Source organism: Sparus aurata, chromosome 18, assembly GCF_900880675.1.
Source record: "Sparus aurata chromosome 18, fSpaAur1.1, whole genome shotgun sequence".
NCBI classification, from domain to species: Eukaryota; Metazoa; Chordata; class Actinopteri; order Spariformes; family Sparidae; genus Sparus; species Sparus aurata.
Window position 1 is genome coordinate 7,840,634 of NC_044204.1, and position 22,289 is coordinate 7,862,922.

The 22,289-nt window shown below is 41.0% G+C and overlaps 2 protein-coding genes across 5 annotated transcripts in view; both read right to left on the reverse strand.

Moving 5' to 3' along the window:
- The window catches only part of uvssa (UV-stimulated scaffold protein A), a 53,218-nt gene extending 44,535 nt beyond the window's left edge, over positions 1-8,683 (reverse strand). The window contains exons 1-8 of the mRNA XM_030397115.1: positions 8,486-8,683; positions 7,985-8,112; positions 6,068-6,221; positions 5,590-5,766; positions 4,541-4,661; positions 3,002-3,583; positions 1,343-1,452; positions 558-686 (exon numbers count right to left, since the gene is read on the reverse strand). Coding sequence (XP_030252975.1) covers positions 558-686; positions 1,343-1,452; positions 3,002-3,583; positions 4,541-4,661; positions 5,590-5,766; positions 6,068-6,221; positions 7,985-8,094 — 1,383 coding nt within the window. The 5' untranslated portion in view covers positions 8,095-8,112; positions 8,486-8,683. The remainder of the gene's footprint in view (positions 1-557; positions 687-1,342; positions 1,453-3,001; positions 3,584-4,540; positions 4,662-5,589; positions 5,767-6,067; positions 6,222-7,984; positions 8,113-8,485) is intronic.
- A 1,560-nt stretch (positions 8,684-10,243) lies between these two features.
- sil1 (SIL1 nucleotide exchange factor) lies at positions 10,244-18,441 on the reverse strand. Of its 4 annotated transcripts, none has more exons than XM_030395302.1 (12): positions 18,301-18,441; positions 17,986-18,071; positions 17,291-17,444; positions 17,060-17,165; positions 16,784-16,883; positions 15,581-15,667; positions 15,247-15,342; positions 15,030-15,151; positions 12,492-12,588; positions 12,228-12,392; positions 11,930-12,094; positions 10,244-10,853 (listed from the first exon to the last, which is right to left on the reverse strand). In XM_030395302.1, the coding sequence occupies exons 2-12, from the start codon at positions 18,064-18,066 to the stop codon at positions 10,656-10,658; spliced, it is 1,371 nt and encodes a 456-aa protein (XP_030251162.1). In that variant the 5' UTR covers positions 18,067-18,071; positions 18,301-18,441; the 3' UTR covers positions 10,244-10,655. The 4 variants fall into 4 exon arrangements, with proteins under 4 accessions (XP_030251162.1, XP_030251163.1, XP_030251164.1 ...); XM_030395303.1 differs by having other exon boundaries at positions 18,297-18,441; XM_030395304.1 differs by lacking the exon at positions 17,986-18,071.
- Between the last annotated feature and the right edge of the window lie 3,848 nt (positions 18,442-22,289).

Consider the following 22,289-nt stretch of genomic DNA (forward strand, 5'->3'; position numbering starts at 1 on the left):
TGGAGGACGCCCAATTGGTTAGGGGTACAACTACAGAGATAATAAAGATAATTGTTCAGTGAAAAACACCTAAGTCTGCTTGATTCCTCTGATCCTCACAAAGTCCCAACTTGGACTTGAAATGTGATTTAAATGAAGAAGATGAAAATGGTGCAAGCTCATGAAGCTCACAATATGCTGAAAGGGAGAAAAGTCTTTCTTCTTTTAGTAAATCACTCCTATGTACATGGAATATCGGTAGCACAGGCTACAGTGATGCTGTGGCCCTACATGATTTGTAGTAGGATGCTGCCATCTGCTGGCACTGCACTATACCAACCCGACTGTGGTTTTGTAAACAGTGCCTATGACAAAAAGAGTTGTTTTTATTTTGTTTCAAATTTTCCTAGAACACTTACCAATAAATTAATTCCCTCCATAACAGACTGCTGGTTGTATCTAATACGAGGGGAATTAAATCGTCCTATTTCTTTATTACTTTGGACGTATAACTACTCAGCTTATTTTAGACAGTTAATAAAGCTATAAGGTACCTTTATTAACTAGTGTTAACTCACCACTTTGCGGATCCTGGTCCTGTAATCGATGTGAAGTTCTTTGTGCTTCTGCAGGGCAGCTTCCAAAGATTGCTTCAGATCCAGTGCTCTCCTTAGTAGCTGCTCCTCAGCACCTGACTTGGTGAAGACCTACAGACAGACAGACAGAAACAGACAAACCTGTTACTGTGATAGTTGGGCTTTCCTTAATTATATAATAGAAACAGACAATCATAGTTTGCAGATTAGAAGGGGTTGTTTCAAAGCATCTGTTTATAAAATATAACTAGGTAGGCTGTCCTTTCTTGGCCAGCCAACTCACGGGACCTGAACCCTATAGAGAATCAATGTGGTACTGTCATGAGGAAGTTAAGACACACCAAACCCTATATTACAAACAAGATGAAGGCCACTATCAAAGCAACCTGGGCTTCCATAACACCTCAGCAATGTAACTTTCTGATCGCCTCCATGCCACACCACATTTAGGCAATAATTTGTGCAAAAGGAGCCCCAACCAAGTATTGAGCGCATAAATTAACAACTGTGGATTTCTTCATGAAGGACTTGTGTTGGATTTTCAGCAACAGTCCAAAGGATGTGACTTTCTGCATGTTCTCGAGTGCCACGTTTCAGTGCCTCTCTCTGCTAAGCTAATAGAGAGCAACAGTAGCTAACTCTAGTTTAGAAATGGGGTCCACTAACATAAACTTCCAGGCTTCCAGCACAACACAAAAGTTCCAATGATCCTCTTTAATGTAGTAACCAATGCCATGTCTACATATTTGAGCCCCGTGTGTTTGTACCTGAACCCAGCCATGCACAGCTGGAAGGTGTTTTGTTTTGATCAGTTTATGGAGGTCTATCACTGTGGAAACAACTGCCTCGTTATCCTCTGTCTCCTTAACTTGAAGACCTGTAAGAGGAAGGAAGATACATTTAAAAAAGAACACTTTACCAATACAGCAATTAAGCATTTCATCCCTAGTGAATAATTACTGATTACATAGAATTTATAGACTGATACCACTTAATTAATAAGCTTGCACAGTAACCAGCCTTAAGAACAGCCTGGTGTCATGAAGGCCCTGGAAACATTCTCACTAATTTTACTTTATGCTGATTAACACAGCTTGATGAATTTCCAGTATATGTGTTGGGTCAAACATTCATGCTGTAAGATTTTCATTTATTATACACATTCACAATATGTGATTAGATTTCTGGATTAAACTGATCTTTACAGGCCTCAATGAAACGGCCATGGAAAAAGAATCAAAGGGTACAAAATTCTTGTTTTTTTGTCCTTTTGTAGCATGCAACCTACAAGTCGTTCTGTAACCCTATGTGGTAAAATGATTTTTTTAAACCTCTGAAATAGCCAATCTTCTCATTGACAGTCTTGTTTGGTTATATGGGTTATATATCAGCATCAGTATTAAACTGAGTCTGTTTAATTACCAGTTGAATATTGCTTGTAGTATGATTAAGCAAAAGTTCTCAAATGTTATTATTCTTCTTTCCATTTTGGGGCATTTTTCCCCTTTATTATTAGCTTAAAACGTCTTAGCCACCAGTAGGTCCCATACATTTTTTTTAAACACAAGAAGATTGTTGGAGACAAAAGGACTAAGCCTAAATAAAGAGTCTAGAATTATCTAAATGAGGAACTATCTGAGCAGAGAATAAATAATCATAATAAAAAGGCAGCATGCTGGTGCAGTGGTTAGCCCTGTTCCAAACAGCACAGTAGTCCTGGTTGTGAATCTTGTTGGGGCAGGGCCTTGCTGTGCAGAGTTTGCACGTTCTCTTACATGGATTACACACTAGGTACTCCGGTTTCACCCCCCCATCAGAACATGCACACCAGGTTAAATTCTCCAGTCAGTGCCCTCGACCAAAGATACTGGCTAAGATCTGGAGGTGGTCCCCGGGTGCGAGGATTAACCTGTGCCCACCGATACCTCAAGATGGGTCAAATGCAGAGTACCAGTTTCACTGAGTTGTAGACGGTATGATGTGTGATAAGATAAAGAGCACTGTATTCCGATTCAAGATTATGAATCTGACATAACATTCTGTGCTCACTGACAGTACTTTACAGTTTCAAAAACGTTGTGCCCTAAGATGCTAGTTGATTAGGAATACCTAGCTTAATGTATAAAAAATAAAAAAAATAAACAAAAGAAGAAACATAGTACATTTGTAATGTTCCATTATGAGATAATGAACATGTCAGAAGTGCTGTTTGAGTATTTAGAGGTATATAGTTTGTAGTGCTGTATTTGTATTACAATCTGCTGAAACGTGTCTCATATTTTGTACCTCCCCACATGGAATCAACACATCAACAAAACTGAACATTATCGGCTTCACAAAGCTAGAATATGTTGTGTTACAGTATTAAAAGCATTATAATGTGTGGGTTCAATTGATGATGTGTCACTTCAGTTAGTTGCACCCACCAGGGCTGATGTTCAGGTCCAGACTGTAGGAGTGAGAGATGAGCCCAGAGTTACGAATAAACAAGTCTTCCTCATCAGCATCTTCCTCCTCTTCACTATTTTCCTCCTCCTCTTCTTCACAGTCTTCCTCCTCCTCCATCCCCTCCCTTTGTGTTGTCACCATCTGTACCTTCTTATCTTCCCCCTTTTGTGTCTTCTTCTTCCCCTTCTCCTCTCTCCTCTCGTTATCCTCCCTTATCTCATCCTCAGAACTCTCCTTCACTTCCTTCTCTTTTATCTCCTCCCTGTGGATCCTCTTCTCCCCTGTCATTCCTTTTTCTTCTTTCCCTCTCTTTTCCTCAGGATTTCTTTTCTTTTCTTCCAAGCCCTCCTCTCTCTCTTGTATCATTCCCTCTCTCCAGTCATCCCTCACATCTTTGCTGCAGCATGGCTGTTCACCAGCTGATGGACAATCATCGGCTGGTTGGATGTTTGAAGGGCTACTACTGGTGGTCAGGTTGTCTGTCAGGTTAAACTCTGGGAGAAGCAGGCTCATGCAGGATTCCATCTCGGTTAGCGTTGACTGAATTTCCTGGTATGACTCTGACAAAGAAATAACAAGTTTTACTGATATTTCATAAAAAAGACACATTTTGATGCAAGTTTTTGTTTTTCAGCACCCGATTTAGAGTTTTTTTTTATATACAAATCATTCTATGCTACCCAATTTAAAACAAACATAAAAAATGACAGACAAAATGTCGGCCCATATTCATAAAATTAGATTTATAAAAATATGTTGTTTTTTTACTTTGCTCATGAAACTGCCAAACAAGAAATACTTTGGGGAGAATGTTGGACTGTCACACTGGGACAAAATGAGTCAAAACATTTTTGCTCCAGTCCAGTTCTTCACAATATCAAAATCATTTGCCCTAAGGGCTGTATCATAGGCAACTGGACTTGTTTCATTTTCTTGAAGACGTTTCACCTCTCATCCAAGAGGCTTCTTCGCTTCTAACTAACTGGAGGGGAGTTGCAGGATTTTAACTATGTGTGGGAGTGTCCTTACAGAGTCATTAAGGACACAAATGAGCTCTGATTTTCAGAGTCGTTAGGACCACTTGTAGGTCGTTGACCCAAATGGCTTTCATCTTCTGGTTAGGTGAGATGGAACTAAGTACCACAATGTAGGTAAGTGACAGGTAGTGTCATAGGCCATCTCCTCTGTTCGAGATTCTTTCATTCCTCTTTCAAACCATCTGACTCCTCTGGCCAAGATCTTTACATTGTTTTCAGCACACTAGGACATTACCACACAGAGTTTAAAAGCATGCAATTCCCCTCCAGTAAGTGAGAACTAAATAAGCCTCTTGAATGAGATGTGAAATGTCTTCAAGAAAATGAAACAAGTCCAGTTGCCTTCAACATAGCACCTCGAATTACCATGACCTTCATGCACTTGATGACTGATAACCTTCATCAACAAAATCTCCTGTCCTTACTACTGCCATTATTATTATGACTAGCAGGAGTGGTGTTGAACAATGTAATATTTACCATCCATGTCTCTGGAAGCTGCCTCGACTCTCTCTTTGTAAATCGTCTCCATTCTCCTCTGTCTCTCCTCTATCCTCCTCCTCTCTGCTACTGTCCTGGCCTCAGCATCCTGGAAGTCTACCTGATAATATGGAAACATCACTCACAAGTGGACCGTGACATGGGAAACACATTCCAAGTAAACAGTAATAGTAGCAGGGGAAAGGACTAATAGTTCACATAGCAGATTCATATCAACTAATGGCCTAATTAAGTCAAAATGTACCTAATACTTTAGTTTATGACCAAATACCTAGTAAATGTCAGCATGCTAACACACTAAACTCAGATAGTGAGCATGGTAAACATTGGTTGCATTCAGATCTGCTTTCTCTTGTCCTCGCTCCTCCATCCAAGTATATCCAGCTGCAGCCATGGTGTGAACGTGAAGGAAGTTCAACTTCCAAATATGGCTTGTGGGCTAAAGGGGCCAAAAACTACATTTTCATGTTCATACACTATATTGCCAAAAGTATTCACTCACCCTTCCAAATAATTTAAATCAGGTATTCCAATCACTTCCATGGCCACAGGTGTATAAAAGCAAGGACCTAGGCATGCAGACTGGTTCTACAGACCTCCAAACTTCATGTGGCCTTCAGATTAGCTCAAGAACAGTGTGTAGAGAGCTTCATGGAATGGGTTTCCATGGCTGAGCAGCTGCATCCAAGCCATACATCAGCAAGTGCAATGCAAAGCGTCAGATAAAATGGTGTAAAGCAGACATATCTACAATAGCTTTGAGTATCTAGCTTGCAGAGACTATGAGAAGATTGCTCGTAAAGCAATAGTCACTATCCTCACCCAGACTTTAACGTCTGTACAAGATACGCATGACCTCCTATTGTATGGAGACAGAATGACCAGGGAGAATTATATTTTTCCCCAACAATCACCATCATCATCTTTGGGAATGGGATTAAAAAATATTTTTTTCTTACGAATGTATATCATGGGTATTCACAAAATGAAAGAAAAACAATTATTATATTGGTTAACCACCCTCTCACCTTCTTGACCTGTTTGAGAAAGTGGTAGCCCAGAGCTAATTTCTTATAGGCCGTCCCATATGAGGCTTGCCATGATTGGACAGTCTGGATGGCCAGTGACCTCAGTTTCCTGGCTACTTGTTTAGGAGGGGGGAGGGGCTGCTCTGAGTCAGTCTCTACAGTCAGCTCCAAAAACTCCTGCAGGAGAGGAAGGATTGAGAGAGACAGTGCAAGAAAAGAAAAGGGATTGGAAAATGACATACTTGAAGACATATTTGCAAGAGCTGTCCTGTCAACAGCATCCCTAACAGAAACAGAAACTATTACATTTAATAAATGAAAATTCTAAAATTCATCTAAACTTTCAAAGCTTACACTCCCAAGGAAACAAATGAAAACTATGCTACAAATTTTAATGCTGTACAATTAGGCGATGTAATTTTGTACACGACATAAAGAAATACCTGAGATGAACTACATGTCTACGTAATGCCAGTACCTGGAAATTGTCCACTAGCAGCATTCTGAAGTGATGTGATCTGGTAAAGAGCTCAGTGGCTATCTGGAAGGCAGACAGTCGGACCTCAGCATGTTCTTGGCTTAGCTGTGACATCACTGAGTGGTACACATGGTCTAGGCAGTCATTCGACACCCTGGGAAGAATGAGAGACATCAAGTGAAGATATATCATTGATTCTTCATTCAGTTCCATATAACAACATATGTATGATTATTTCTTTACCATTTTTTGCTTCATTTCATGTGGCTCACAAGTGCTTTGTACAAATATAGATCACGTGTTGCCACTGAGTGCTAACAATATGCATGTTTTAATTTCAACTTCCAAAAGACAAAATCAGGGGTACAACCAATTAGAAAATGTTTTACTCCCATAGGAAATGCTTATCTTGTAGTTGAGTGCCGTGTGTCCACTCAACCCTTTTGATTGAGTAATCAAGAAAAATAAATAACAAAAGAACAATGCTGTAACTTGTCATTTTTTTAAAACACAATGTTCACAAAAAACAAAGCTATCTATTTTATAAAATGGGGTGTTGATGATGAATTGAGGAGTCTCACAGCCTGAGGAATGTAGCTGCTCTCTAGTCTGGTGGTACAGCAGCGGATACTTTATCTTTCTCCAGATGGCAGCAGGGTGAACAGACTGTGATGGGCTGGGTGTTGTCTTTTAGAATCCTTTGGGCTCTGTGCAGAAATCTCTAACTAATAGGTGTCACTAATGCTCTGTAGATGGGTACCAGTAATTTTCTCGGCAGGTTTTAAAAATCCGCTGCAGAGCCTTCCAGTCTTAGGCTGCGCACTAGCCATGCCAGTTCGTTAAGTTTCCAGTCAGGATGCTTTCTATGCTTTCTTTCTTGCTCCTCTATAAAAGTTGGCCAGTCATTGCTGTTGTCGTCTGCATGGAGGCCAAGCACAAAGTCCTAGGAGGCTCTGGTGCTGAGCACTAATGGTGAGCAGGTGCGACTGCCAATCTGTACTCCCTGGGGTTTGCTTGTGAAGAAGTCCATTATCCAGCTGCACGGAGAGGTGGGGCGTTGTGTGTGAGACGCGTGAGTGACATTGAGACGGAGGGAGAGTCGGGAAAGGAAATGCAGTCAAGCGAACATGCTGCGTTTTTAAGTAGCGTTAAAAAAAATCAATAATTCAAAAACGCAATATGTGGTCGTCGGCGGTGATTCTGTGGCGCACTGGCACAAATTAGTCATTGTGTGGGAAACACTGATGTCTCAAAGTTGTTTTCATGGATTTTGTGATTATGATGTATTCTAAAAACAATTTTGGATCATAAATTTCATTTTCACTGAAAAAGCTTTTTGAATCTATTGAATGATAGGACATTATTTGGGAGCTGTATCAAACAAACTTGTTATCGTACATCTGAAGAACATAATTTGTAGGTCAGGACATATCTCCAGCTCTACAGTACCTCATTAGAAAGCTGTTTTGTCACACATTTAGCCTTCATCAAAAAGTTAGTTAGTTGAATATTGCACTTGACTTGATTGCAATTTTGATAATGTTTTGATTAATTGTGCAGGCCTAGATATTACTAAACAAATTTAAAATAAAGAAAGGTACCACACAGTGGACCTGGGACCTTTGGGACTCGTAAGTCTCTTAAACAATGGGTAGTTGAGTGTTTTGCTGTGACAGTAAATTGTCTTTTTCTGAGAATTATTTTAAGAGGATTCAGAACTGCATTCAGTCACAACTATATGGCAACTGTGTATCAGTGTTTAAAATATCATTGTCAAGTTTTGCCTTATTTTAGACAAGGAACTAGTATGTGAAATAACCTGTAATTCAGCTTACTCTCAGCCCTCCATGGTACACAGTTACTTGTGACAGAATGGTCTGTCAGAGGAGGCATGTGTCTTTCAAGTGAGTGACATACTTGCAGATCTTTTTGATTTCCTTCATCTTGTCCTGGTTGAGCTGTGGCTGTCCTGATGTGGTCAGCTCCTCCACCAGCACCGACAGCCTGTCCCTCTGAGACGACTCCATCACTATTCATTAACACACCTGTCAACAGTAATACACTATTGATAACAAGCAGTGTATCTGAGGTCAAGTTCTCCAACCAACCACACAAAAAGACATTATGCAGACATGTTTAAATATCAACAAACTAGCTACCGACTAGCTACATGTATCACGTTAGACTAAACATTTCAATCCTAAATTTAAGTGATTACTTTTTACAATTTCCACATTCATACGAAATAAAAAAAATTATAAAAAAACCTTAAATATTAACACATAAATCCTATCCGCAGTGTACTAACATCCAGTTTGCGCTGGAAAGGAATCACTGAAATCAATTTAATGGGTAACACTCTACTAGCTGCTATAATGCTAACAAATGTAAACACAGCCTGTCCCTTTAACCTCTTACCAGCTGGCAGCTTGCTTTTTAAAATACTGAAACAGTCCAGTTGTTATCTCGAAGTGACCAAAGTAACTCGAAGTCCACGCACTACACAATATATTAGGTGGACGGCCGTTGTTTTGGTCTGTTTGCATATTAACGCCGTCTCGTAGTTTGTAGCTAGATGATGTTAGCTTCCTCTCTCTCACTGTATTAACGTACACACGCTATTTCCGTTGGTTGTTTCAGAATAAAAGCATCGATACACCACACTATCCTTACTCTGCCTAAGGACATGTTTATGAATCTACTTGCTGTTAACCTTATATAGTCTGTAGTGTAGAACAATTACTGATATTAATACACTTCTTGTTCTAACTGAACAAGAACAACATGATGACAGAGCGAAAAACAAAATGGTCTGAAATTTTTGCAAAGTTATTCAAAAGGAAAAACTGAAATATCACTTTGTGTTCAGACCCTTTGATATGACACTTGAAATGTTGGTCAGCTGCATCCATTTCTCTTGATCATCTCTAAAATGTTTCTCCTCCTTGACCGGAGTCCACCTGTGGTAAATTGATTGGACATTAGGGCTGCACGATATGCTCAAAAATGATGTGATTATTTTGACAGAGACTGCGATAAATCATGTTATTATTGATGATTACATTTTTACTCCACACCATTTTTCACTGTCATTGGAAGAACTAGTCAAATCATGATGATGTGTCATTACTCCCAGTCGCTGCTAAACAAACATGTTTTATTACAGCTGGAGAACAAGCTTTGTAGGCCAGGGCATCTCTGCAGCACTACTACATTTCATTAAAACATTGTTTTGTAGCACATTTTACACTAGTTCTTGCAATTCGGATATTGCACTTGGGCATATTGTAATTTTCATCATTTTGCAAAAACCCAACTTTCAGAGGGACAACCATTACTGCAGCACCCCACTGATCTAGGCTTTATGACAGAGTGGTCAGACAGATGTCTATCAGTGAAAGACACACAGAAGCCTGCTTGGAGTTTGCAAAAAAGTCCCTTAAGGATCCTCAGACTGTGAGAAACAAGTCTCTCTGGTCTGATGAAACCAAGATTGTTCTAAGCATCATGCCAGGAGGAAACCAGGCACCGCTCATCACCCGCCCAATACCATCCGAATGGTGACACACGCTGGTGGCATCTTCATGCTTTGGGGTGTTTAATAGCGGCAGGGACTGGGCGACTGGTTCGGGTTGAGGGAAAGCTGAACGGAGCAAAGTACGGAGATATCCTTGATGAAAACCTGGTCCAGAGCGCTCACGACCTCAGGGTTCACCTTCCAACAGGACAATGACCCAACTCTGTGACTGTCGCTGAGTGACCCAGCCAGAGCCCTGACTTGAACCCAATTGAACATCTCTGGACAGATCTGAAAATGACTGTCCACTTATGGTCCCCATCCAACCTTACAGTGCTTAGGAGGGAAGGGAAGAACGGCAGAAAATCCCCAAATCCAGGTGTGCAAAACTTGTTGCGTCATACCCAAGATTAGTCCATGCTGTAATCGCTGTCAACTAACTACAGAGTAACCGGTCTGAATACTTTTTTCAATGTGATAGTTTAGTTTTTACTTTTTAATACATTTGCAAACATTTCTTAAATTCTGTCCCTGCCTTGTCATTATGTTGTATTGAAGCATAAGGCTGCAACATAACAAAATGTGAAAGAAGTGAAGGGGTCTTAATACTTTCTGAATGCACTGTACATAGTGTAATTACACCTATTAAAGTGTCAGCCTCCAACAACATTATTTCTAGTTTTATTGCAAGATAACCCTACAGAAGAACCCCAAAACAATTACCCACCAAATACATACAAACACAATGATTTTAAAATAATGCATTTATTCTTCAAATAAAATAATAAAATTTAAAAAAATCTCCACCAACCTCAACAAACGTTCAAAGGCCAAAAATGAAATCATAGTTGCTCAAGTTCAAACTGACCAACCTATGGATCCAGGATCTATAGACTCAGTCCAGCAGCTGTGTAGAAAGTATGTCCATGTCTTGCATGCAGCTGACTCCTATCTTAAGAGCTTTGTTCTTCTGCGGTTGGTGCACTTGTTTCATGCCTGAAGTCTGTTAGTCTGTGTTCTCCTCTTGGCAGTAGAGGGCAATATAAAACGCCAGGCTGTACAACTGTCTCATCATTTTATTTTGACTTGCAGATCATCTATAAGTTCTAAGATTTCTGCAAAGTAGCTGTTCTCTTCTCCGAGAATCATCTGTGACTGGATCATTTCCTCGTACTGGTCTCTAAGAGAGAGCAGAGAGCCCAGCAGAAGGCTGTCTGAGTGGTACTGTTCCAAACACACTGGAGACATCGCCAACAAAGCCCGCAGAGCCTGGAGGAAAAGTGACACAAACACTTACAACAAAGTTCATTTTCGAGCTGAAATTAAAAAAAAAAATTCCTTTTTTTCACAATTCTAGATTACATTCCTGATGTTACTTTGCAAACATTTTTTAAAAAGTTGTATTCTGATATTAAAATCCAGTCATATTTTCATCCTGTAAGGCAAAATATGACGTGCTCACACATTCTTATGGAGCACACGATGGGCTTTGTCCATCTCTCCCTGATAGCTACTGCTATCCAACCAGTTTAAAAAATCTAATCAAATACTTCCCAAAATAACGCCTGGTCTGCCTTTCTCGTTTCACTCAGACATAAGACACCAAATGGAAGCTAGAACTTTGAAATATCATTGAATATAGACTTTTTTTCAGGTTCATACTTCTACTAGAAAATGTTAACATGCTTTTATGTTCATAAAACATGTTATTATACTGTCCATTGCTGCAGTATCTGTATTTGCCCTCTCTCTAAAGGCTTCATTGTTGTGTCTCTTTAAGGCCCCCCTATACTAAGAACCTAGTCTTCCCCTAAATTGTCAACAATCACAGGTCAGAGCAGGCATTGTTTCCACAAAAGCTCTGCCAAAGCACCCACAGCCATCCTGACAGCTTATTATTTAAATATGGGTTTTGTGCATCTCTATCGTTTTTCACCTCATGTTATCAGTAATGACAAGGACACTAACAGAACACAAAACTAGAGAAGAATCAGTCAGGAAGGATCAGGAGAGAGCAATTGTCTGTGGCCACCATATGTAAAACCATTCCTTTTTAGGGCCTGCACATGTCACTTTCATTTGCACCAAAGCAGGTGAAACTGAATCACAATCACTTTTTCTTCCTAAATGGACAGATTGATATCCCTGAAGTTTAACTGACTTGGTGTTATGCTGTGACAAATAAGTGTTTCCTTCATTGTTTTGAGCAGTGTAAAAAAACACAGAAATCAAATTCAACCATTTGGGACCTTTAAGGGTTGTCTGCTTCAACTTGGTATTGAAACTATTATAAAATATGTTACATTTTAACATCTGATTTGCTTTTCATCTTCATTATAGTCCACCTTCTCTCTGTAGTCATGCTCAGTGGACTCCAGCAGCTGTGGGACAAGACTGCACCAGCCCTTCTCCAGCAGCTCCCTCTGCAAGGACACCTCCGAGTACTGACGCACCCGCTCTTCATGGGAGGCATCTAGCACTGGATCCAGACCTGCCTGAGAGATCAGCTCCTGGTGGAGCAGGAGAGACGAGCATCATCCGAGAAGTCATATTCTGCATCCCCAGGGCCAGTAGAACCCTGACAGTCATCCTTCATGAGATTTAAGCTCCTAGATTAACCTAAATACTGTTTGTTTGTTGTACCTTCTCGCTGATCAGATCATACAACATGGTAACGATGCGGGTACGCAGAACCCCGCCTCCATCTGCCCTGAACAGCTCTGACAGGACCTGCATACCTCCATGTGACAGGAAGTAATGCTGTGCATAGGGGAAGTGACGTAAGAGGGAGGCCACTGCATACAGGACCTGATAAAAGAGGACAGTCACAGACAGAAAACATTACTGCTGAACTGCATTTGCTTGTGTGCACTCTTTTGACACTGTAATGGGCAGATGTATAAGTACCTTCTTCTTTACTCTGACTGGTTGTGTAGTGGCCAGTATGGTTAAGAGCATTTGCAGAGCACCACTCTCCACAACCTTCACCTGAACCACAGGGTTACTGGGGAACAGAATCACAGATGACGTTTATTTTCAGTACAGCTTTTTTGAGTCCGTTTTTCCTCCTCTTCGAAAAACACCACACCAACAACCAATTGCACAGCAGAGAATCAAATGCATTTGGTGGATGCATGTTTCTGGCCCCTCACATTCACAACAACTCAGAATGACGGTGAGCACCTGTGTGTTGAGCTGACAAAAGAAAATGAGCGATCTGACTAGCCAAACTGAGTGCGAGGAAACTGACAAAGACGAAGAACTTGTACCGAAGAAAGGTCATAACACTTTCGTTATTTGGACAATAGATAATTGTATTTTATAAACCATAATTAACCTGTTTTTTTTTTTTTTTTTGGGGGGGGGGGGGGGGGGGGGGGGTTCTGTCCTAAGGAGAAAATCTTAAACCTGAAAATGTGACATTATTATTATTATAATTGTTAAAATATACTGTATATCGTGATAATTATCGACATCGATAAATATAAAAAAACATATGCATATGCCTCGTGCTGTCCAACTTTAACCATTCAAACCTGGGCCCGTATTCACAAAGAATCTTAAGGCTAAAAGTAGCTCCTAACAGGCGAATTTAGGAGCAACTCCTAAAAATAATGGGCGTGTCAATCATAACTTTAGGACTCCTAATTTTTGAAAATAAGAGTTATTCACAAAAAATTTTAAGCCTAAAAGTAGCACCTTCATCTTGGAGACCTTAGAAGGAGTCCAGAGGACTCCTAACTCGCTAAGACCTGGTCACAGCTGAATGTTTTGGAGACGCTAAATGACAGGGAATTATTAAAACGATGTCGAATGGACCGTGAAGGGATTGAAGTTGTGGATGAGTTGGTGAGGGACGCAATAACGTTCCCAACCAACCGAAACAATCCAATAACGCCGGAGTTAAAATGTTTGGCAACACTCCGGTATATACGGGGGAAATGCACCTCTTCGCACGGGACTAGTATTACCTGGAGACCTTAAGTGATTTAGAATTTATCCCACCACATCCATGTTTCGTGCGGCGCATTCACACAGGATAAGCGAAGTCTGTGTTTTAACTCGGATTTACTGACATTATCCCCCGGGTCCATCGCACCGGAGCCCTTGTTGGAGCAGCACAACGGTTAGATATGGATATTTTTAATATAATAACTGGTGAGTCTGTTGAAAGATGGAAAAATGTTCCTTACCGCATGCTGCCTTGCATGTAATCCATCTAATCATCATTCGAGATTTCGCTCTTCTGATGAGCCTCCTGAATTTGCACCCAAAATGCTGTCAAAACTTTCATTTATAATTCCCAAAGCAGCCTCCATAATTCTTGACCGGGAAAAAGGCAGAAAAAAGGTGGAAAACACAAAAAACCTTAAGAAAAACAAAAAACGACCCCAAATCACAGAGATGCCAATTCGCACAGGACTAATATTATCACATGAACTCTGTGTTTGGTGAAATATGATAGGTAATTTGCAGTGGAATTTTTACTTTACAAATTCCAGACATGGCAGATTCGCACGGGATTAAGACCACAGACGACCTCCGCAATTATTACAAATTACTGGAGGTCCCCAGGTTATACTAGTCCCGTGCGAATAGGGCTTGCATTCCATCCATACACAAATTGTCTTTGACACACATTACAATATAGCCTACTGGACATTGTTGGGAAATGGCCCGGATCAACACATGATTCCCGAATTTTAATGGAGAGTGGTTTGATGCAGCTTTTCGAGCAAATGCCGTTTTTATTTATTGCCGTTTTTTTATTCATCTTCTAATTTGTCATTTTTGTCCGAAGCGTTTTTGTTCGGCGGGGGGTGGGGGGTGCACTTAATTCTCCCCATAAATACATTTCTTTATCCAATATCTTTTCATAGGCTTTGTCATGGGCTTGTAGGGAACTTCCTTATTTTCACTTCATGCATTGCGCAGCCTAAATGACTTTTCAATGGGCTGCCCTGTCACTCAACAACCAATCACCGTTGTCACCGCCTCTAAGTGCGTCCTTATAAAATGACGTCATCCATAGCAACAGAGAGTTACTTCTAGTTTAGGAGTTCACTGTTTTCATAACTAAAAGTAGGTCTCAGCGGCTTTGTGAATTACTCTTAAGAAACAACTCCCACATAAAAACTTTTAGTCCGATTTAGGAGTACTCCTAACGTTAAGATAAAAGTCTTTGTGAATACAGGCCCTGATTCATTACTCAGGTGGTCTGACCAGTGCTGAGATAATAATGAATTTTCTATTACTTTTAGATTTTTGAAGGTTTTCCATGTTTATCTGTCTACACTTTGGAGACTCTTCTTGCTATATCCAAACACTGAAATGTACACTACAAACACCAATTTAAGTGGAAGTGAAAACATTACATCCATCAATTTATGTGGTGATTTACCTTGCAGACATGTCTAAGGTAAAAGAACATGTGGCTGTTCATACCTAGCCACAGCAGATCCCAGGACAAAAGCAGAGCTCTCCTGTAATCTGAAGTCAGAGCTGTTCAGACCCTGTAGAATGAACTGGAGACCCCCCATCGAACACAGGGTCTGAGCGTTATCCACCTAACAAACACACACACAAAGTTGGAACCACATCTGTAAACTAACATTCTTCAGAGAGGTTTGAAAGTGGAATGTTCAGATGTGTTCCGTGTTACCTGATGGACCAGGTACTCCAGCTCCAGCAGGACGTTCAGCCTCTGCTCTGTAGAAGACTTGCTGCTGTTCAACTGCTCCAGCATGCGCTTCATGATCTTCAAACCACAACACACCTCATTTAGATTAAGAAACGGAAATACAGCTGACAGTTGATCATGACAACACTTCCTGCAGCTGCTTCACAACTAAAAAACCTTTATCCTATATTTTCAGTTAACTTTGTGCCAGTACTGCAATAACAAACAAGCTTATGTTTGATACCCTTAGTAAGGATGCTCTCCAACTTGACTGACTGACTGTGAAGACCTTAATTTCAAATACAGACTGATGTACCTGGGCATCCGTCTCCACCAACACCTCAAGCTGAGCCATGTCTCTCTTTAATTCTTCCAGGGGACGATATTTAGAAACCACAGAGTCCTGCAAACACAAAGAAAGTACAGAAGAGACACAGAAGAGTACTGTTTGAGTGTGATGTGTTTTTTTTTTATTAAAATGCACACGCACTTCTTTTTGGATTCAGTATGAACTTTAAATAAAATATCATTAAATATAACTTTTACTTAAATATATATGTTTTTCTTGGTGCGTCAAGAATGTGCAAAAGAGGGACACAAACTGTACTGTCAATATTATATAGTTTCCCTCAAACATGCTTAATAACTACAGCTTTACCCAGACTTTACTCTGGCAGTCCCTAGTCCTATGTCTGGGTGAGCCACATACGTGAATCTGTTTGGAGTGAATTAACAGCGAGAAATGGCCATATCAATGATGTGTAGTGCTGGTTTATTCGGCTGTAACGGAGGATCTTCGTGCATGGTGTGGAGCTGCTCTCTTCTCTGCATGCTTTCGATGATAATGTGGACACGTCAAAATACAGCCAGTTTTAATAACAATGCAAAAACAGTCATATTCACAGAGAAGTCTCTCACTCTCTAGAGCCTCCTCCTCCTCCTCTTTTTTTTTTATTAAGGCTGTCGTTCACTGTACAGATTGTAAAGCCCATTGAGGGAATGTGGTGATTTTGGGCTGTATAAATAAAATTGATTTGATGTGAATTATGTGTTTAAAGACAGAACGTTGGTTTGGCAAGCTACCAGAGCCTTAATATCCACATAGTTCACAAAGATGAGGCAGCTGTTACTGTAATTTTTTTTTGTATACCTGAACTGTATTGAATATACAGGAATTGATAGTTAAACCAACATTAGCTCATCAGAGAAATATCTGTTCAGTTTGACATGTTAGGGTTTGTTACATAAAGACTCTGATCCATAGAAACAAGGTGGAGTGAGTTTACAGGTCACAGAGACACTTGTGTATTTGGGCACGTGGTATTGGGAGACGTACATAGAGGGGTCATTCCATTGCCAACTCGAGTTGAGAATTGCGAGTTGAGAATGGAACTCAAAAATCGACTTTTCTTACAAAGTTTTTGAATCTTAAAGTTTCTGCATAGACCAGAGAGGACCATAATAGTAACCTAAGCAAAAGACTAAGAGGTGGGAGATTAGTATTAGTACATGCTGTTACCTGTTGGTCTGTGCTCACTGAGTTCGAATCCTCCTTTATCTTCTTCATGGCCCGTTTCAGTTCATCAGGATTGAACAAGGTCTGGATCTCTTCTTTGTCCCTGCAGAGACACACTTTTACTGCTGTTCTGATATCAATTTCTTGTTGTGTTCCTACCACTTGCTTTTCTCTGCCAGTGGGGGCTTTGAACTCCGTCAGTACCGTTTCAATAATACATTTAATAGGTGAAATAAAATTTGTATGGATTTTTAAGAGCGAGGCGATGTGGACCCACACCTGTGTTCATGTGTCCAGTATTTTAGCTGCTCCTCTCCCAGTCTGACCTCCCTCTGACCTGTCTGCAGATTCAGTCTCACGTGGGCACCTCTGGGCACTGCCTGGCCTGCGCACACACACACACACACACACACACACACACACACACACACACACACACACACAGTATGTCTAAAACCAAACCAGATGTTTCTTGACAACGACAGATTACCGGTAACTCATGTTCATTACCTGGCTTGAGTGTTTGCCACTCCTCAGTTGGTTGGACCACCTCTAAATCTCCTTCATCTTCATCAACTGTTATCGCCTCTTGATCATCATCATCATCGCGGCCTTCTCTTCCTCCTCCCTCATTATTTTCCACCACAGTTAAGGCAGAATCAGACTGCAAACACAGAAAGAAAATCATTGTATCTTTGGTGACCAACAACTTGCTGGAGGTTTGGACTTTAACAGACAGAAGCATTGAAAGCAATAGTCTTAGATTGTCACTAAAAACATAACTAGAAATCCTGCAGGCCGTGATGCCATACACATTATCTCATCCTGTACAGTACGGTAAAAAGTCTGAGACCACTAGTGTAGTCAATACTTCTTTTTTGCATGTTTTTAAAGTAATAATATTGGTTTCATTACAAATGACAATATCAGCAATCAACAATGAGTTAAAAGGTAAACCTTTGATCCTGTCAATCCTAGCTGCAAACGCGATATTAAATGATGAATATCACTTGTAATGACTTTATTCAGGACCTCTGTAAGCTTGATAAGTAGACGCAGGACGGCCTGTTACTAACTCCCTGGCTCAACACCAGTGATGACTTTACTAACACATAGGAATCAATACATAAGGGTTTTTTTATTATTATTTATGACTCCTCTGATTATGACATTAAAAAAATAAAAAATCACTTAGTAGAACTCACTTTTTGGCCAATAATGAAGTGACAGCAGCACAGCAACAAGATCAACTTCAGGGCAGCAGCACTGTGGGACGTGAGCCTCATGGTGACTGAAACAAGGACAGCACCGTCAGTGAGCACGTCATGCTAGCTAAACCTCTCCATGTGTGACAGCGGCAGCATGAGCAGCCCTGACGCAAACTGTGACAGTTGCAATACACATGTGCAAAAATTCGCACACCTAACGTGAGCGACTGAGCTACCCGGTACGTGTTGGCAGCTGGCCTTACCGGGTAAACACACAACAAGCAAACTGAACGTTAGAAACAACTCACGTACTTCCGTAGTGATGTGATGATGAAGATGAGACGCACACAGTTGTACAGGATGTCGTCTAAGTTATAGCTTCATTTGGTTTTAACCAAAGCAGACACACGACCGGTTGCTGTTTACATCTCAAGGCTTGCGTCATTTTCTACTGAACTCTCATTGGCTATGCTGGTATCATTGGTACAACGATTGGTACACGTCAGACATCGTCATTTTTCGGCAAACAGCTACACTGAATATTACTGCCGCCAGCTGGTGTGGAGTATGAAAAACACTATATTTTAATATATAATATAAACAGCTAAAAGTTTGTGGTCACTAATGTCCTTATTTTAAAAAAAAAAACACTGTTTTCTTTAAAAAATGTCATAAATACAGTCTAAACATTGTTGAGGTTATGACTTTTCTGGCAGGAAGTTTAGGCTGATGGGACAGAGCGGAGCAGTGGACAGAGAACACACACACACACACACACACACACACACACACACAACACCATATTACGAGGAAATAAGTACGGTAGATAACCGTGCTATTTTCATACCGCCGTTTTTTGACATCTCTTTGCACAACAGGATTTTATGTATTCATTAAAAAACACACAAAAATGGCACTTTATAATACGAGGCAAAAAGGGCAGGGGCTCAAGCACCCCTTGGGCCTTATGTGTGCACGTGCCTGGTCTCTCACCTCCGAAGGTGCTGGGGGTTTTGTGAACAGGACTGGTTTTAAGGCCTCATTGCAGACGATCCATCACTTGCCAATAGGACTCCATAACAGCGGTTTAGGGATGTGACTGTGACACCATATTGCTTTCTGGTACATTGCTCTTTGTACATGTTGTTCAGATTTGGCAGATTTGCAGAGGCTGCATCTGTAGTTGATGCAAGTATGAACCTCAGTTCATCCAAGGTAGTGCACATCCGTCCATTTTCTTTTTTCTTTTTTCCATAAAGCAGGAGTGCATATTCTCTTGCTACTGGCAAAGAGGCTTCCAAGCACGGAGAGAGTCCAAAATGGGCCAGATCTTTGAGCTCACTGAGATATGTCTTGAGCTTGGTAAACGCTGTATTCTTCCCTATCCTGTATAAACTGCTTGTTTTGTCACAGCCAGTGAGTGCGTGACATGCTGGAAGACACCTTGACATGTCTTCTCCAAGTTTTTGAGATATGGTGTTGATGGGGACATATCTCTCTCTCATTCCATGGCCTGCATGCATGTACACTATGGACGAGCCAAACATTCCTTTGCTTGCATAGTAAATCAGCAGTCCTTCCACATCTGTGTCATCACACCTAACAATGATGTGAGAATAGGATTCTGAAAGATGTATGGCATGCAACACCATTCTTGTGTCAGCCTCCTCCTGATCACTGTACAGTGATGTCGAAATGCTGACACCTGCTTTGCAAACACTCTTCACCTCCTCACCTTTCTCAAATCCATCTGCCAAGATGATGGAGTCATCAGACTGCATTCTCTGTGAGGCTGCGGTGATGATGTAGTTGCTCACAAATACACACACCAAGTCCACATTTAATTGTTTAAGGTGTTCCACAAGGATCGACCCCATGGGACCTTATTTGGGAAAAACTTTGTGTGGTAGTCATTGGAGAGAGAGAAATATTTTTAGATCCTGCTTGAATTGTGCCATGAACTACTCATATGATATGATGTCAATTCAAAAGATAATTTTCCAAGTCAAGAAAGTTGAAGTTTCTCATAAATCAAGTAAAATATCATGTAGTTTTGTGTTAAACACTCAGTGAACTACATCATCTCTCTATACATAAGTCTAAAATGTTTGCCAACTCAGCACAGAAAAAGCACTAAAAAAGGTTAAAATCACAGTAAAACTGTCCACATTAACAACTGCACTTATGTGAAAGGGTAGTTTGTTAGCTAGTTTTGTGAGCAAGTTAATATACAAATATACAATATACAATATACACCTGCACCCGGCGTTTAAAGGGGACCCTGCGGTTAATTGAAACCCGGCTTTTATTTGGTAATTTAAGGTACATTTACACCCCGCTCTGTAAGCCGGAACGGCGGTGGCCATGCGCATCTGCGATTCATTTACAGCCTGGAGGCGGAGTGGTGTGTATCTCCTCTCTGCTCTGACTGGACTGCTGCACGAGGCTACTGAGAGACTGACCGCCTGTGAGTGCTTTTGGACAGGGGAGGGACTCACGGCAGCACCCGCTGCTCGTTGAGCACAGTAGAGTGATACGTGCTTTCAAGTCAGTCTCTCCAAACACCAAAAAAGTCTCCAATAACACCAGTAAAAGTCGCTATTTGTCGGTAGTCGCTTTTGGCAAAAAAAGTCGTCAGAAGGATGATTTGTTTGTGTGTTATAATAGTCCAACCACTTGCATTCCGAGATGGGGGGAATTTTCGTGATTTTATTTTTTACTTTTTAATCTTTTTTTGATTTCTATTTTCTTCTCTCCACAGCACCATCATATCCTGTGTGTCCTGCTTGCAAATCAGCGCCTTGGATTTGTGCACCATTTCAAATAAATTCAGTTGACTGTAGCTGTGTTTCTTTGAGTCAAAAAAGTGTTTGTGTTTGAAAACAACTAGACCCAGCCTTTAACAGAATACAAGCTTACTTTATTCCCAGTCATTTACCTGCATTAGTATTTATTACTGAGTTTGATTTGATATTTTATCCTCACACACACTCAATTGTAAAACTCTTACTGATGTTTAAATGGCTAAATTATGATATTAAGCCTAATTGCTTTAGATTGAATTACAGTGTAGGACAAACGAATGGCAAAACAAAGTGTCTTGTTAATGTCGCACATGATATGTCCATCTTATGAGATGTTTGCTGACGTCTAAAGAAGAGCGAGAAAACAATGCTCAGAGCCATCTTCAGGCACAACTTGAAGTGACCATGCTGAAGCTCAAGGTGAGGGTCATGTCTTCACGGTCCTGGCTTGATTCTAAAGGGAAAAGTAAAACAAAACACACACATATGCAAGAGTATACAAAATTACTAACACAAATCACTTGCAATGATAACACACTGACTATAAAGGGGACGTTTTCAAAGGTCAGTGAGGATCATGGATCATGTCTTCACTGATTTGCCCAAATCAAAAGAGAAAAACGTTAACAACACGTAAACAACGAGTGAATAATTGATGCGTTGTTTACGTGTTGTTTACAAGTTGTCTACGTGTTGTTTACGTGTTGTCTACGTGTTGGAATTCATGTCTTAGTGACCTCGTTGGCGTTCCATACGAATGAAGTGTCTGAAGCGTCTGGAGCGGCGCATCTGAAGCGACGCGAATAAAGTTGAAAATATCGAACTTTTCAGGCGGCATTGCGCCGCGACATCCAATCAGCGACGAGTTCAAGCCGACGACGTCACTTCCATCATGTATGGTTGTTTACACTCAGACCAACATGGGGCGCAGTTTAGCTCAGTTGGTAGAGATCGCGTCCCATGTGCCGAGGCTCTGCAGCAGACCTGAATTCAACTCCCGGCCTGGGCCTGCTGCGTGTCACTCCCCCTCTCTCTCTCCCTGTTTCCTGTCATATCTTCAGCTGTTCTATCAATAAAGCCATAAAAGGCCAAAAAAAAAAAGACACTCAGACAAACATGGAGGAGAAGCTAATTGTAGCTGTGTTTGGGCACCCGGTGCTCTACGACACCGCAAATGACCTCAGACAGATGGACAGGCGCTCTGCAGCTGAGATGGAGCGCCTGTAGTTGGTGTCCAGGCAGGAGATCCTGGCACCGACCCGAGCTAACAGGTCCTAGAACTTGGCTCCGGTCAGCCTGAGGTACCGCTGGGACCTGGCGTCATCCAGACAAGCTCCTGGAGGCGACAGTGAAATTACCCCAGCTCCATGTGTCTCCGGAGAACTTCATGAACCCAGACACGACGGCGGTTGGTTTTCCAGCGTTTCTGACGTGAATGGCGTGAATGACGCGAATAGTCCAAAATGATCAAGCGGTGCAATACAAGCGTCTCAAGCG

Excerpts from the sequence above, each read along its gene's own strand:
- sil1 (XM_030395302.1), bottom strand. The coding sequence starts at position 18,066 with ATGAGGCTCACGTCCCACAGTGCTGCTGCCCTGAAGTTGATCTTGTTG. Across the intron at positions 12,393-12,491 it reads CAGTCAGAGTAAAGAAGAAG|GTCCTGTATGCAGTGGCCTC; the intron begins GTACTTATACAT and ends CTCTTTTATCAG. Across the intron at positions 12,095-12,227 it reads ATGATCTGATCAGCGAGAAG|GAGCTGATCTCTCAGGCAGG; the intron begins GTACAACAAACA and ends CTGCTCCACCAG.